At 35.7% G+C, this 18207-nt stretch overlaps 1 protein-coding gene across 3 annotated transcripts in view; it reads left to right on the top strand.

The window, feature by feature from the left end:
- LOC106872657 (QRFP-like peptide receptor) overlaps positions 1–18207 on the top strand; it is a 122543-nt gene that overhangs the window by 93011 nt on the left and 11325 nt on the right. For all 3 annotated transcript variants that reach the window (XM_089357451.1, XM_089357452.1, XM_089357453.1), the window contains exon 5: positions 16455–16605. In XM_089357451.1, coding sequence (XP_089213577.1) covers positions 16455–16605 — 151 coding nt within the window. The remainder of the gene's footprint in view (positions 1–16454; positions 16606–18207) is intronic.

Consider the following 18207-nt stretch of genomic DNA (forward strand, 5'->3'; position numbering starts at 1 on the left):
TCCCACTCTACTATATTAAATGAAAGTGCGTGTGGCATAATGTAGCCAGATGTTTCCTTGGACAGGGCATAACACAGAGGTGGTAGTACATCACCTTAGCCATCTAGACACTTTATTTCCGAAACTTTCGACGTTGTTACGTATGTGGACGTCATCCACATACGCTGACACTATACTTTGGGGGCCACTTCCAATAGGAGACTCTCGTGGATAAATCTGCAAAGGATCGCACAAGTTTGACTGCAATACCAAAGTCAAACCTTATAGCCGGCAAGCTTTGCTGAAATCCTTGACTTTATTCTATCAGAATTATGGATCAAAATTCCCAAGCATAAACCACTTATGAGGGTAATTCTTCAGCAGTGTCATCATTTTTCGGCCCACTCAACTGCGAATACACCCAAATTTCAACCAAGTTACACAAGACAACTGTGAAGAGAGGAGTGAATACATCACACACGTAGCAATAACTCGAACAGCAGCATATATATATGCGTTTTGGGCCCAGTTGAAGGAGTAGAAAGTGGGTCAGTCAGACTGGTGGTCCAAAGTAGAAGGCACAGTTGCTATGCATGTGCTAGAATGAGCTACTTGAACGGTTTCTTCACGGCAGAAAATCAAATCGGAAGAGACGACGATGAACAGCAAAAAGGTACCAGCAACTACAACAGAAGACACCAAAGATGGAGACTGAGACTGTTACTCCCGCTATTCCAAAACACTACTGTTTAAAGCTCTAAATATGGCTTGAGTGGAAGCAAAAGAAATCCTCTCCTAAATTTATTCATAATTTATATATTTCTGCAGATGATCTTCAACTCGTATCTGAAACCTAACCTAGCAAAATTTTGTTCAAAGGCATTCTAGCCGTGATCGTCTTGGGGTTTATCGATACGAAGTATCCTGTATTTATAAAAAATGGGTGAAGGAGGGTTCGAGGGAGAATTTGAATTTTTTGTGGTTGAAAGTGAAACTACGTAGCCGGGTTCTTCCTGTAATCAATGTTTCGAGTATGTTTGAAGGAGTGTTTGTCTCTGCTTATTTCTGACTGATATTATCATACTTCGTTCTGAGTTCAAATTTCGGCGAGGTCGACTTTGCCTTTCATCCTTTCGGAATCGATAAATTAAGCACTAGTGAAACACTGGGTCGATGTAATTGAATAGCCCCCTCCCGACAAATTTGAGGCCTTGTGCCTCTAGTAGAAAGGATTATTAAAGCGGCGAGCTGGCAGAATCGTTAGCACACCGGGAAAAATGTTTAGCGGCATTTCGTTTGTCTTCATGTTCTGGGTTCAAATGCCGCCGAGGTCGACTTTTCCTTTTATCCTTTCGGGGTTGATAAATTAAGGACAAGCTGAGTACTGGGGTCGTTGTAATCGGCTTAACCCCCACCCCACAATTCCAGGCGTAGTGCTAATAGTAGAAAGAATTATTATTATTATTATTATTATTAATGTTATTCAGTCGCTTCGAAACATTTTTCAATAGACAGGAAATTACGTTGTTAAAATAGTTTCCAAATTTGCGTGACATTGCAAGAAATCTTCAGCTATGTTACGTGTCCTTGCCAGAATTAAAATCTTATGGCAACATGCTCACAAAGCTCTGCTTGTGTTCACAAGTAAGCATATATACATTTGTGTGTGTGTGTGTGTGTGTGTGTGTGTGTGTGTGTGTGTGTGTGTGTGTGTGTGTGTGTGTGTGTGTGTGTGTGTGTGTGTGTGTGTGTGTGTGTGTGTGTTTATACAAAAAATAAACGTACACATGTATAGTCTATATCCATATTTTATGCCGCACTACATGATCGTGCAGTAGATATACACATAGAGACACACACACACACACACATGCATACATTTCTACATATATATATATATATATATATATATATATATATATATATATATATATATACACATATTAATCAGACGGAATTAATTTGATTCAGTTTCAGCAGATCGGCTTATCTGTCTGCTTGACAAGCGGATTTGTCAGACGTTTGAATCTATATTCGTTTTGTTTAATAAATATCGAGGTACTGGATTTCTATTAAGTCATTAGTTCCGTTCATTCTCTGATGCATTAATCTCAAGATCAAATCTTTTAAAACACACACCTATTTACACGTGATGTATATGTTTGTGTGTGTGTGTGTGTTTGTGCGTGTGTGTGTCTGTCTGTGTGTATGTGTGTATGTGTAGCATGCATAGTCAAATTTTTAAGAAGATAGCATCTCAATCATGGAATTTCTAGTTCTATAAATGGTATCTCGAGCATGTGTTTTACCAAAACCTTTGGTCGGTTCAAACATTGGGAGGGGAAATGAGTTGGCGAAAGCTGTTTGGTAAGCCATTTTGAATGGACTACACTTCTAACTGAATGGGTCTGCCTTACCACACACAGTGTTACATTGCTTCTTCTAAAGAATTACTTCAAGGCTACACATACCTGTGAAATACTCACCATCCTCGCTTATTCATCGTGTAGGCCATTCCGTAGATTTCACAATTGAAACAGAAATCGTCAAGACCAATGGAGTCACTTATTAAAATTGTAGCTGTAAATGAACCTAAATATCGTCGTTGTGCAAACGATAATCGGGTCAGAGAATTTGAATTCCATCCTGATTGCGGGGTTCCTCCATGAAAGGAACATGAAAGTTTAATCTTCTCTCGAAACAAACTGGAAGAAAGATAGTAATATAGCATTGGTGTCCGAGTTGGTTTTGTTTTCTTCAATAATTTTTTTTTCTATTTTATTTAAAAGATCAACTCCAGCAGTGACAGAGTGTCGCCTGTGGAACGGCTTCGAGGTTTACCCTTTTCTCGTTTTGTGTCATTTACAGTTGTTTTGAGGCTTTACGATAGTAGACGTTTGTAACGGCAGAGAGGACATCGTAGTCTTTTTTCCCAGTGGTTATAGTTCTTTTCAGTGAATTGACTCTGTCTTTGAATTCACTGCAAAGAATTTAACAACGACATTTCTCTTCTTCTTCTCTAACTACATCCTAACCATCGCAGGTTTGTTTTACGGCGGCAAATTCTGTATTTCGTTTGTTGGCTCTATTCTAACGTAGCATCGATATTTATGTAGTTCTTCGATTTGATGTTTAAAATATCGCAGAACTTTTTTTCATAGAAATGCTCCAGCTTTTTGATATTCCAACGACAAATTTCACAAGAGTACAATAATGCTGATATAACGACAGCTAGATAAAACATTAGTTTTGTATTAAATCTTATTGTTAAAATCCCGTTTTGCTAGTTTTTCAAGTGCTAAATAGACTGGCCCAATTCGGTGTTCAAAATACTATTCCTGGATTATATTTACTGGAAAAGAAACTTCCATGATAGAGAAAATAATCCCTCGAGGGATATTTCAGAGATAGCTAAGTTAAAATCTGAAAGATTGAGTTTCGGAGCAGGTCGGGTGACGGCGTTTTGATATTTTTGATCTTTTTGATTTTTTTTTATAATTACTGTTAGACCAAAGGGATTATTCGCACTGATGAGGCTGTTTACTGATCACTGAAGTTACTGATTTGTGCAGCAGACAGCAGCGTAGTTCGTCTGTGTAATAAAGATTCTGAGTGGAAATAGGTGATGTTAAGCAGATGATATCAAAATCTGGTTTTGTTAAATAGACTGATAAAAATGGTTTAAATCTTTAAATGTCAGAAACTCGTGATTCAGAATTCTCTTTCCAGAACGAAGCAAATATTGGTCTCAGTACGAAGATTTATGGGCCACCTTCTAGCTGCAGACAGTATCAGCATCCTGACAGACCCACAAGATATTCTCTAACACTGGATAGCGCTTTCTCCTCCATGCTAATTCTGGATTCAATGCAGTAGAAGTATTTTTCAAAAACTTTCCATATCATACTAAACTCTATTAAAGAAAGTGCAAGTACCATTTCGCCTGTTTGAAAATGGAACAAACGGTATGAAATTACGCTAACTCTAAACTCGAGGCAAACATACCTTTTCAATTCTTAAAACAGAGTGGAAACCTCTCAAAATCAGATTGTTAATTTTATTCTGAAAGTATTTGAAGAAATAGAATCGAAAACCTTGTCAGAATTATCATTAAAAATCACTATTCTATATCACAGGAAAAAGCATTTTCAAAAATGCCTCGAAACTTGTTTCAGATCAACGTGACTGAAGTTTTCGAATCTGAAGACAAATTTGCGACACTCATTGCACAATGTAAATGAAATATTTTGTGAATGGCAATTACAAATGAAAAGCAGAGACTAAAAGAAACTATTTGTCTTGTTCAAGCACTGAAAGTGTACCAAGTGATGCGATGTGGATGGCTAGTCAACATTTTCGCTCGTCAAACTTCAATTCACATGTTCAAGCACTGATCGACAGTATGTGAAGTGATTTATTACATCATAAGTTCTTTGAGCAGTTACAAATTATATATATGTAGGTTGGAATAGGATTGGATCTTTGCACGGCACGCACTATTATCTTTTAGGTAACTTCGGTAATTCTTGAACTACATCCGGATAAACCAGGTGTTGACGTCAGAAGCTGTTTGATGTTGGAGTATTTTACGCACCAACACACACAGGAACGCTTGCATATATATATATATATATATATATATATAATATTGTCAGACGTCAATCCGGAGAACATTCGAAAACGGATACATTCTGTTTGATAAGTATTAGAAATATACATTGCGTATTGAATCGTTCTTTTTTAATTAACACTTTGAAAAGTTTTATCTTGATAAAATGTTAACAAATCACGTGCGCGCGCAATTATATATATGTGTGTGTGTGTGTGTGTGTGTGTGTGTGTTTGTGTGTGTATATATATATATATATATATATACACCAGTTGTATGCTATTTTTATGTGAGTGATGAAAAACCTTTCAACAAGATTGATTTAAATGATTCAGTTAAATTGCTATTGCTTTGCATTATTCACATCCGATTTCGTACTTCATTCTTTATTGTACCACATAGGCAACAAAACAACAGTATTTCTATTTCATATGCTATTAGCGTTCAATGAGTTTAAGCTGTTTGTAATAAATTCGTTGCAATAGCTTATAAAAAGAATTTTACAACCATGATAAAATTTTTAAGAGTATCGATTTTTTACACAAACAGAAAAGGTTGAAATATATATGCAGAAGAATACGTCAGTGGCATGCTAATGAATGCAATATATTTGTTGACTTATCTAGAGTCTGTTACTAATTATAATTATTTACACTTCAACTTTTGCGGTCCGGTTGGAAGGAAAATGTAAAATTGGACGCCTCAACTAGCACTAAATAAGTTTTCAACTGAGCAGCTGTATTAGATGCAAGCAATTATAACATTTAGACGTTGCCATATTATTCCTTGATATATATATATATGTGTGTGTGTGTGTGTGTGTGTGTGTGTGTGTGTGTGTGTAAACTACTTTACTAGTGCGTTAAAAGACCGTGGTGCATTGCACAGTACACAACAAACTCGTGCATCATATATATTAACGTACATTTATTGGTATTTCATTTTATTATTTAAGTAAAGGTGGCGAGCTAGCAGAATCGTTAGCATGACGGGAGGAATCTTTAGCGACATTTCGTCCGTCTTCACTTTCTGAGTTCAAATTCTGCCGAGGTCGACTTAGCTTTGCGTCCTTCGGAGTCGATAAAATAAGTACCAGTTGGGTACTGGGGGCGATGTAATCGGCTTATATCCCTTCCCCAAATTTCAGGCCTAGTGCCTATAGTAGGAAGGATCATTTAAGTAATGTATGGCGGCAAGCTAGTAAAATCGTTAGCACGCTGAACAAGATGCTTAGTGACATTTCGTCCGTCTTTACGTGCAGAGTTCAAATTCCACTGATGTCGACTTTGCCTTTCAGAATCGATGAAATAAATACTAGTTGAACGTTGGAGCCAATGTAATCCAGAAAATCCTGTCGCCAAAATTTCAGGCTTTCTGCTTATAGGAGACACGACTGTTTAAGTAAATTCAAATTTTTCATCATTTAGAAGGTGTTAACCAAGGTGACTATACTTGGTTCTAAAAAAATCAGCAACCCGTACAGACTTGGGAAACAAAGATTGCAGACATTCGATGCTGTACCTGTAAATATGCGTGTGAATTTTATTCAAATATTAATAATTGTGCTGCATAATAATTTGTTATATATATATATATAATATATATATATATACAGAGAGAGAGAGAGAGATTTTGGTAAGCAACTCAGAAAATAATTCTTTCTGTTATAAGCACAAGGCCTGAAATTTTGTGGGAGGGGACTAGTCGATTCCATCGACCTTGGTGCTTAAGTTATCTGAAAGTTATCTGAAAAATGTGGGTTTGTCAGAGCAGCTAAATGGTGAAACCACCCTTTCCAGGTCATTAAGAATGAAAGTCCGATTTTGAACTGAAACTTTATTTTACTTCTCAACATAAAGCAATGTAGTTAATCAAAATATGCGCCTAAATTATCAACTCAACGTTGCCATTTTATTAGTAGCTTATTTATGCCGACAACGAAGAAGTCTAGAGAGCAAGATATGATGAAATAATGAAAGGCTGTTTTTGCATCTTCTTCAGATTTGAAGTTTTCTGCCTGCTAAAAGTTGTCTAATGCCTGGAAAACGTGATAATCAGCTGGTGTAAAGGTCGGGTGAATATGATGGATGACAGAGTACTTCCAAGTTCAGTTCCTGTAACTTGAGTAGCGTTCTTTGTATATGTTGTCACGCATTGTCTTGCAAGAGAATTGGCTTGTCTCTATTGGTCAATCTTGGTTGTTTAATTACAATTCCACTCATCATTTATACATGCGCTGAAATTGACTTACCAGGTCTCATGAACCTGTAGTGGATGTCATCTGCGCTGGGCCACCAAACAGACACTATTAGCATTTTTTTTTTTTATTTTTGGTGAATATTCTTTTTGGGATTGTGTTTTAGCACTTAATCTCTATCCAACCACCGTGCAGGACGCTTGCTATTGTTGAAAAGAATCCATTTTTCAACTAATGTAACAATCCAGTGCAAATATATTTCGTCTTTATGCCGTGACAGCAAAGGGCAGCAAGTTTCAAGACGACGTGTCATCTGATGCTCGCTCAGTTCGTGTGTTACCCACTTGTCTAGATTCTTTATCTTGCCGATTCGTCTCAGACTGTCCAATACAGTTGGAATCAAAATTTCAAACCTTGCTGCTAACTCAGGCATGGTTTGAGATGAATCCGTTTCCACTACAGTTTCCAGCTCATCATTATCCAGTTTTCTGATATTCCAACGACAAATTGTCCATGTTTCACAAGAGTACAATAATGGTGATATAACGACAGCAAGATAAAGCATTAGTTTTGTATTAAGTCTTATTGTTAACAAAGTATATCACATCAAATCCCACCCAATTCCATCCAAACCTGGCATGTCAATCAATGTTTACTCAAATACACGTTTTATACGTATCAAGTGAGCACAAACAGAATCGACATATTGCCAGATTTTACCTACAGAAAATCTATCTATATATATATATATATATATATATATATATATATCAATGTGTGTGTGTGTGTGTGTGTGTGTGCATATCTTTAATATAAGCAATTATCAATGATTTCTACAAACCTAATGATAGTTCCTAAACGTCCATTTTGATGCATGGACACAAGAAAATCCCATTTCCATCTTAGTATTTAAGAGACGTCTTCTAGAAAATCAAATCAAATATAGTTCTTCGTAACAAAGAAAGCAGAAAGACTTTCCAAGTTTATAAGCAATATCCCTGCTTATAACTTCCCACTCTACCGATAAGCTTTTTTGGGGTATCTTTTAAATCCCAAATAAATTTACTAAGGCTAGTGGAAGCAAAACCTATTTTTATTATTAAAGATGTGAATATGATTAGCAATACGTTTTTTAAAAAAAAATTTTGCGTAACACCAGTACAAACGAAATTTTTACCTTCAGATTATACCTTCAACCTGTAAACAATATTTTTTCGTTTAAAATAATTCTTAAATAAATATTTACTTTTAACTCTGCAGTCACAAAGTGCATTATCTGTATCCTTTACATTATGATTCTGTTTCTCATCGTTACAAATTAGATTTTTAATGTTTGTAGTTTTACATACATTCTAAAGGTTAGGATGAGATTTTACTCGAGTAGCTTCCCTTTGCACGTTAGATGTCCGACGTTCACTCTCCTTTTTGCGTTTATTCCATTGCTATTAATAGAACAGCGTTTGCTATGGTTACAATTATAAAAATAGTACAATCTGGTATAAGTTTCTAGATACAGAATGACGACGATAAAACTGAACCTTTTGTTCCTAAAAGACCGAGAATTATTTTAAAGGATCATAAGGAGATTTGTAGTAGCGTTAAAGTTAGATTGATTTGCCCTGTTAAATCTGATTTGGGAAAACTTAGTAGCGCAATTTTAGATAAGTATATTCCTGTTTTTAAAGAAAAAAATAAGATTGCAACTCTGCTCTAATACGTTTGAGGAAATTGATTGGTTTAATAGAATTAAATTCAATTGTAGGAGTAAATTTATGCAAATAGTTATTGATAGCTATTACTCTTCAATTAACCAAACTGTCTTAAATAAAGCCCTCAAATTTGCAAAAAATAACTCTAATATCAACATGGATGAAATAAGGATTATTTTAGCTGCTAGAAGAACGATTGTAGGGTGCGAGAATAAGTATTGGACTAAGATTAATAGTATGGATGGATTTGATATAGTAATAGGACAGGCAAATTCCTCTCAAGTAACAGATTTGGTTAGGATTTGTATTCTATTAATCCTAGAAGGGACTTTCCTGATCTGGAAGGAGGTCTTTATAGGGATGATGCCCTTTTTACCTTAGGAATATGTCTAATAGAAAGGTAGAACGCTGTAAGAAAAACTTTCCTAGGCTGTTTAAGAGTTTTGGACTCTCTTTAACGATTGAAAATGAGCATGAATCGGTGAACTTCCTTGACGTTAATCTTAATCTTGTTACTTGTCAGTATCAACCACACCATAAACCCAACTCTAGTCTTAGGTATATTAACTTTGAAAGCAACCATCCTGGTTCTGTGAAAAGTTTTTTTAGCTTATACTTCCAAAAGAATTTCAAATTTATTATCTAAGAGGTTGTCGATAAAGCTCTATATAAACAGAAATTATTTAAGAACAGTAATTCGGAACAGTAATTATTTATATCGAATTGTAGGAAAGAATAAGAGATTTTGTTGTTTAAGAGATGGAACCATGTTATAACTTCACCTGTACAGGACCATAACGCAAGACACTTGCCCAAGGTGACATACAGCTACACCTGCACTTATATGTGCATATATATACATTTATATGTATGTGCATATGTGTATATTATATATATAATATATATATATATATATATATTCTTTTATTCTTTTCCTTTATTCATTTACTTGTTTCAGTCATTCGACTGCAGCCATGCTTGTTCACCACCTTTAGTCGAACAATCGAGACCAGGACTTATTCTTTGTAAGTCTTGTATTTATTCTATCGGTCTCTTTTGCTGAGCCGCTAATTACGGTGACATAAACACACCAACATCGATTGTCAGGTGATAGTGGGGGACAAACACAAATATATACATACGTATTTATATATATATATATATATATATATATCAATATATATATCTATAAAACAGATGATGTTTGTGTGTGTGTGTACGTGAATGTGGGTGGTGCACGTCCACAAATTAGCACGCATGTCGCTCCAATTTTAGGAGGACACTGTTCATGACCCTATCTGTGTTTTTGTCAACTTTTTCTCACAGAGGCACCCGCGTATAGCTGTAAAAATCGATAAACTTTTACCAATCTTGAAGTTTGTTGACATGGCGAAATCAAATCTGTGCGTACGCGCGTGAAGGAGAGAGAGAGCAAGAGAGAGAGAAAGAAAGAAAGAGAGGGAGAAAGAAAGAGAGAAAGAAAGAAATAGTGTTTGTGACAAGGGGAGAAACAGTGTTTGCCAAGCGTCTAAAAAAAAAAAATGAAAAAGTGGAAGAGGGAGACAAAGCGGCTAAGGAAAAAAAATTTATCTCACCAAGACAGCGTCTAACAAAAAAAAAAAAAAGGACCGAACAAGTGGAAGAGGGAGACAAAGCGTATTACGAAAGAAAATGTAGCTAAGGAAGACAGTAAAATGCATTTTTTTTCTTAAACATGAGATATGTTTTTGAAAGACACTATATTCTATAATAAGATTATATATACTTTCTCACATAACAATTAAAATATATTTATTTTAAATCATTTATTTATTTTAAATCGTTCATCTTTCTCCCCCCCCCTCTCACTCTCACACATACGCACATATACTACTTTGGGAGCGAAAGTGTTTTGTTTATATTTCGCAACTATGAAACAAAAACGTATGTAACAATTTGTCAGTCACCCCACCCCCCCACCCAACCCGTTTTTCGGACCACAAAAAGGGTTTGGTAATTTTTCAGATTAACACCCGCACGATTTCCACTAGGGTGTTACGGTTAGGGTTAGGGTTACGGTTTTAGGGTCAGAGTTAGGGTTAGAGTTAACCTAGAAGGGACACGCTCCTTATTTTTTGGTTAAGTTTGTATGTAAGCTTTCCTAAGTTACTCCAATCCAGATCCCCAATGCAAACCTTCAGATCAACCTTCTCCTATGCAGATCTTTAATGCAACATTTAAAAAAAGAGTCAATAAGTGAAAATAACCAATAAACTGATTCCTTATGGGATTTCCCAATCAAATTGCCAGCAAACCATTTTCAGCCAAACCAATTTCAACGGATTTCGCTCAAATCTGATGTCGATGTTACTTATTTTGGTTTGAAATAAAGGACTTAATCATTTAATAATCCTAGCTTAATCCCGAGCAGCGCCGGGTTATACTGCTAGTGTATATATATATATATATATATATATATATATATATATATATATATATACGATGGGCTTCTTTCAGTTTCTGTCTACCAAATCCATTCACAAGTCTTTCGTCGGCCGGAGTCGATAGTAGAAAACACTTACCGAAGGTCCCACGCATTGGGACTGAACCCGGAACTTTGTGGTTTGGAAACAAGCTTTTTATCACACAGCTACGCTGCGCTTATGTATATATAAATATATCTATGTATATATACATATGTATATATATATGTGTATATATATGTGCATATATACGTGTCTGTGTGTATATATATGTGTGTGTATGTATGTTTATGTCTATAAATATATATATATATAGATATATATGTGTGTGTATGTATATGTATATATGCATGCGTATATATGTATATATGTGTGTATCTACATACATACATACACCCGACAGTTGGATGGATGACCAAATGAGGTTTATTTCTCAACATAGTTGCCGTTGCTTTCCACACGCTTCTTCCATCGGTGTTACTCTGCTCTGATCTCATTGCTTTGAACGTGTTGATTCTGTTGGTCAAAAAATTCATTTATAGCCGCTATGATGTCATCAACACATCGATACTTTTTCCCATGCAAGTGTTCTTTCATGTTAAGAAAACAGGTAAAAGTAATATGGGATCAAATAAGAAGAATAGAGATGGTGATCGATCATTTCAAAGTCACAGCCACGCACCGCGACCGTTGGAATTTGCGCTGAAGGTATTGTCTTAATGAAACAAGACACTTGATCTTTTTCGGCCTGTTGTACCTCCCTTAGTTATCATAGTACAGTCTATCGATGACGCGGCCCTTTTGAAGATAGTCAATAACCACAATACCCTTTGCATCCCAAAAAGCTGACGTCATCTTCTTCCCTGCTGAGGAAACAATCTTGGCAGGTGAGAAAGGGTGTTTCTACTTCGTAGGGTGTTTCCACTTCGTAGGGTGTTTCCACTTCGTAGGGTGTTTCTACTTCGAAGGGTGTTTCTACTTCGTAGGTTGTCTCTTTATCTCTCTCTCAGTGATGAATCTAACACACATTTTAGTTGCCAAATGCTCAAGGAAACCGCTTGCCTGTACCTCAATGTTAAATTTGACTGCGATGTAATCAGCCTAGTGCGCTTTTGATGAGGTGTCAGAAGACGTGGCACCCACCAAGCAGACAGCTTCGTCATACTAAGTTCATTTTGCATAATATTCCGAACTGTTCCACAGGATATGCTAATAGAATTAGCTATTTATTTTACAGTCAATCGTCTGTCATCAATCACCATGTGGTGCATACTATCAGTGTCTTCCTCAGTGGTGATAGTTACCCTCCAAAAATCAACTGCCGAATTTTCAGTTGTAGATAAAGCTGGAGCGTCATCTAATATAGTAACTATTTCAGTATGAATGTCCTTGGTGAGGCTAAACACTTTTTCTTGATTACATCATGATGCCAAATTTTGGCGATTTTCAAGAGAAGTCGCGACTAGTTACTTCTGAAGTTTTTTAAAAGTCAAGCCAGTGTGGCACAGCAGGTGTATTAAGCTAGTATAATCCCAAGCTTAAAAAACAATGATGACTTAATCTATCACATTGTGAATTTTCGTATACAGTGTAGAATTTGTTTTTATTTATAGCAGCTTCTTCGTCCCTTATATATTGAGTAGTACTCTGACGTAGGCAATGAATAAAGGTTGCAGGAGTCCTGCAACTCATATGAGGAAGCTATTGTCTGACTGAAGATACTAAATCACCAAGCATGGGTTTAAAAATTGCAGCATTTTGATGTCGTTTACTTTCCAAGCTTGTGGCGTGAAGTATTAACAATAAAAAGTATTAATTAATTAAAAATGAGGAGGTAAAAGTATGCATGAATGCCTCCGAAAAACGGTCAAACAAAAGTATTTCATCAAATTTTCTCTGTAGGTTATTGACGTCTGTGTTACAAAGTAACACTAGGAAGTTTGGACAAAAATTTTACCACCAAACGAGTGGTTGCACCATGGCAATTAATTTCGCTAATGTCTTCATGACGAAATTCGAAACATAGCTACTGAAGACATTCAACGATATTAATAAAGTATTAATATGAAAAAGCTTTTTATTTTCAACTTTTCCAAAGAATTTAATAAAACTAAATCATTTTGTACGATTTCGAAAACAAAGAAAAATCTTATACTTGACTACCACGTTTCAGCTGGTAATTATATTTCAGTGATTATTATTTCAAACTATTTATGTGCGACGAAATGTCCGGGTAGACGTGACAGTTGAATACAACTGATGAGTTTCTCATTTTGAGATTCGTAATTACTTCAGATATCAGGCGACATGCGAATGATAAATTGCATACATTGACTCAGGGGTACTCTCAAGACTATGACAATTCAATATGTACAACAAAAGGATTTTATTAACATTATCTCAAGTTTTAGAAAGTAGGTTTCAATATTTGATGCTTCTATTGGTTTGTCCGGAAAGTTCGTGCCGATTTTTAAAGGAAAGAAAAAGGTCAATAAATACTTGCCATTACATTTTTAATCAAGCAAATATGAACCATTTGGTTGCACAATGGGTCTCCATCTTTCCTTTAACTTGAAAATACCCTCATCCCAAAATTGAGGTGCTTTCATGGTAAATAAGTCGAAAGGTACGAACTTTCGACTTATTTGCCATAAGTCGGCATGAACTTTGCGGACAATCCAATATTATTACAGTTCTAATATTGCTTTTGTTCTTTTATTAATTGCATTTTTCCTCAATCGTGGTTTTCATTATTATTCTTGTTCTCTTATTTGTATGCTTGACCTGTTTTATTTAATATTCTTCAGTTTTTCTTGCAATTATGTTTTTGATTATTTCTATTTAATTATTTTATGTTTGCTATCGGTAATTCATCAATTCTCAAGACTTGTGTCATGTTGTTGGTCTTACAATTATTATTGATTGTGAGAGAGCAGCACACGCCATTAAAGTGACGCTGGGGGTACAAATATACTGAGTCCAATACAGCCATCATAACTGCCCATCTGATAAGGAAACAACAGACACATGCACCACAACCATACACGTGTGACATGGTGACCTCATATCAAGACAAATAGCGCAAGACCTTGCAAGTGAGATCCAGTTACAATTTTCTTCGGGTTGAGTAGACCACTCCGCTCAAAAAGTCCCTGAATATGGGTTGTTTAAGGATGATGAACAAAGTACCTATGTTGTTAGGTGTGAATCATTAGGCCCCAAAGAATCCTTCTGAACATATGGCTACGATGGTTCCTCTCTAATCCTGCTCATCATCAGAGATGCACATGTCGTCAGCCACTAAAGGAGATACTCAAGAATTTATGGTCAAGCACTTGACATGCAAGTCTCTGGTATTGAGCAAAATATTTGATGTAGTCCGTTGTTTACACAGAAACAAATCTTGTACATATGCCAATAGTAGAAAGTATTATTATTATTATTATTATTATTATTATTTGTTTTCTTTAAGGCAGCGAGCTGGTAGAATCGGCAGCACGCCGGACAAAATGCTTAGAGGCATTTCGTCCGTCTTTACGTTCTCAGTTGAAATTCTACCAAGTTCGACCTTGCGCTTCATCCTTTCCGGGTTGATAAAATAAGTACCAGTTGAATATTGAGGGGGGGGGTCAATGTAATCGACTATCCTCCTTCCTAAATTTCAAGCCTTGTGTCTAAAGTAGAAAGGATTATCCATCATCATCTCACGTGTTTTAATCTTGTTATCGTTAATAGAGTGTTAGTAAAGTTCTCTGAGTTGTCTTCATGTTGGCATTTTATTAGTGATGATGACGACGACGATGATTATGATAATAATGATGATCTATCTTATTATAAGTCTGAGTACAATTCAATGAATTCTTTTAAATATATATTACTGTTATCTATTTTATCAGAGCCCGACCCATGAATGTAAAGGCATTTCGACACAAAAAGAAGACATAAAGAACGATCACTTTAATGACGCTATATTAATACTGATGCTCTGGTGATTAATGATGACAATTGTGATGGTGGTGGGGGTCGTGGCGGTCGTAGCGGTCGTGGTGGTCGTGGTAGTGGTGATTATAATGATGGTGGTAAAGGGGGAGACGTTAATTCCTGATATATTGATTGATAATGATGATATAACAAGGTTGGTGGTGATGATGATCCTTATCGTTCCTTTATCTTTTTACGCGTCCCTGTCATTAGACTTAGGCCATGGTGGGGCACCGCCTTGAATATTTAGTCGAAAGGGCACACCCCGGTACAATTTTTTAAAGCCTGGTACTTACTGTGTCGGTTCTTTTGTCAAGCTGCTAGATAACAGAGATGTAAACACACCAACACCGGTTGTCAGGTAGTGCTGGGGGACGGAGGCAAAGACACACACACACATAATATACTTGTACTTGGTAAGCTAGCTTCTTAACACACAGCCACGTCTACGTCTGATGGTCACGCATTTTTCATAATCCTTTTTTTTTTTTAATTATTTAGATTCCTTTGACCCTCATCGAAGAGACCTGTTGCTAAAGGCAATCCAAACTTGCCTATTCCTTCTATTTGCAAGACAGTGTTTCTAGGATGATATTGTCAACGGTCTCCCTTCTTTTTAATATGCTAATATGTAGTTTGGAGATGCATGGCTTTTATTTCTAACAGGTGGAATGACGAAGTAGAGGAAACGTCTTCATATATTTTTTTTTTCCTTTTTGTATAAAATCATGAAAGTAATGTGACATACATAACAGTTCAGATTCTGAAGAAAACCTGATTATTTTGACGTCACTTTTCCAATTTTGAATTCTACATTTGAAAATGAATATCGATAAACTATATTGGAACTGTTATGACGACATTCACGAAGGCATAAAACGATTTTACCACCGCCACCAACTCTACTACAGCTTAATGAATGCCTCTACGTATGACACTGGGATTTTAATGTTGTGTTTAATGTTGTATTTTCATTGCAAATATTGCTGTTCAAAATATTCTTGGTAAACGGAAAATATTGAATAAACTTCTGGATTCCATTTCTTTCTTATTCCTGTATTTTAAATCGATAATGCTTCAAAATAAACTAAGTTCTACAAAATGGACTAGACATTTTTCTTTTCACCACATAACTTTTCTACAGTTCCAATTAATGAAAGTGATGTCACCTATTTAACTCTTCTTTATTATGTGAATAACGTTGAGAAGGATTTAGATTTTTAAACATCTTTTCTTTCTTCTTAGTTCTATATATTTATTCTGCGATATAATAGCTAAATAATCAGGCAGAAGATACACTTACGAACATAAGCAAGAATAAGGAAGAAACATATGAGAGAAACATCCCGTAATTACTGAAAGAATAAGATTAGAAACTAATTCTTTTTTTTTTTTTTTTTCAATATATTTAGTTTTTAGTGTATTTTTTTATGTTGTATGCATTGCAAATACTTTCACTCACTTATATGATAGTATTTCATTGCCGTAATGCAAATGTTATCTTCTACTTCCTGTAGCGGTTCCAGTAATACAATCAGTGAGGAAGTGGAATCCAAAAGAATCTGTCTCAACCCTTCCGGTTCAGTGCATACATCCATAAGCCGTTCATGTCACCAACGTCCCCGCCGCAATTTTCACACAGTAGAAACGTTAAAAGCAAGAAGACAAGTCAGTATTCAATATCATTTCTTTTATTACCTCTCATCTTTATTTATTTTTTTCTTTTCATTGAACAAGTAAATGAAAATAAACCACAGGAATAAAACATCTACAGCATATATGGTAAATTGGGGAATTCCTGACTTCTCTGGATTTAAAAAAAAAGAGATGAGTGCCTTAGATATTGGCTTTGATATGCTTCAAGAAAAGTGGCAGGATAACACATTCCAGGTTGCCCTCGTATTTATCTAATTGTCCATTGTTTCCATTTAATCATTATCTTCCAATGCGAAACAGATAAACTATCGCCTCTTTTAAACACTAAGGTCCCTACAGATTTATGGTTCTCCCAGACTAGAAAATCCGCAAAGTAATTTAATTTGCTGTGCCACTATCGTTTCTAGAAAGGGTCAATTTTTCTCCCAAGTGCGTTCGCATAGTTCCGTGTTCCTCTTAAAATTATTCCCATCGATACCTGTTACTCTAGCCGCATTATCAATTTGACATTAGGGTTACTCATAATTCCTGCTCGATGAAATGAGAAGTTGTGATGTTTGTGCTTTTTCTGCCGGCATTATCAGTAAACGTGTAAAAAGATAACTTCATACCAAGTTTGAAAATCCATTGGGCTTCGGATTATCGGTAAATTACTTTATTATTTACACCATTTCTTTTCGTTTTACATTTCAATCTCTTTCCACTAGATACTAAAATACTCTTCTTTAGCTGCATATTTTGTTGGTTGACCAGACGTTAGTCTATTACACACAATTTCTTTTATCTACGTTGCTGTGATTTGTTGTCAGATGAAGGAGAGCTGAAATTACACCACCCACATTTGTGATACATCCCTCTATGTGTCTTGTGTCGGAATTTTCTCGTCGGTTGCAGCATGTGCTGGTGTGTTTCCCTCTGATGTCCACTTCATCATATTGGTGTAATTCAACGATCTGTTATGTCACTCAGCTACTTCTTATTGTACCTAACTATGTGCATTAACTATTCATCATAAATAATACTCAACCCAACTCATATAACCCTACTCACCACTTCCCCTTAATCTTCTGCCCACAGATGATATGCAACAGTAAGCTACAAACTTCACACCAAATTTGAACTGATTCCATAAATAGACACCTCGAAATGGAGATGTAACTCTTTTATCTCATTAAATTCTTCAATAGTACAAACACACAATCCCTGTGTGCATATTTAATATACTTTCTTTTTTTTGGACTACTCACAGTTAAATTGCTCAAAGTCGCCACATACATCTTACCTTACAACCTCTGATAACATCTGGCAATATCACATTCGCAACACAATAAACAGTGTGATGCTCGGTCACACACGCACGCACGCACGCACGCACAAAGAGGGCCATCCTAGAACACGTTTAAAATAAATCTACCGATTAGCTGAAACACCCAAGGTAGCATATTTCAACTCTGTTTTAGAAATATGTTTATTTTATGCTGTTATTATATTTTGTATCGCTACTACAACGGCTTATGCTCTCAAGGCAAACTAGCCTTATAATGTTTCCATTCCTACCTTCAGCATACTCTAGCCTTCTCCTATCCACTCCTTACTTTGCTTCATAATAGATTT

The sequence above is a fragment of the Octopus bimaculoides genome, chromosome 9 (assembly GCF_046866305.1).
Source record: "Octopus bimaculoides isolate indiv1 chromosome 9, ASM4686630v1, whole genome shotgun sequence".
Lineage (NCBI taxonomy): Eukaryota > Metazoa > Mollusca > Cephalopoda > Octopoda > Octopodidae > Octopus > Octopus bimaculoides.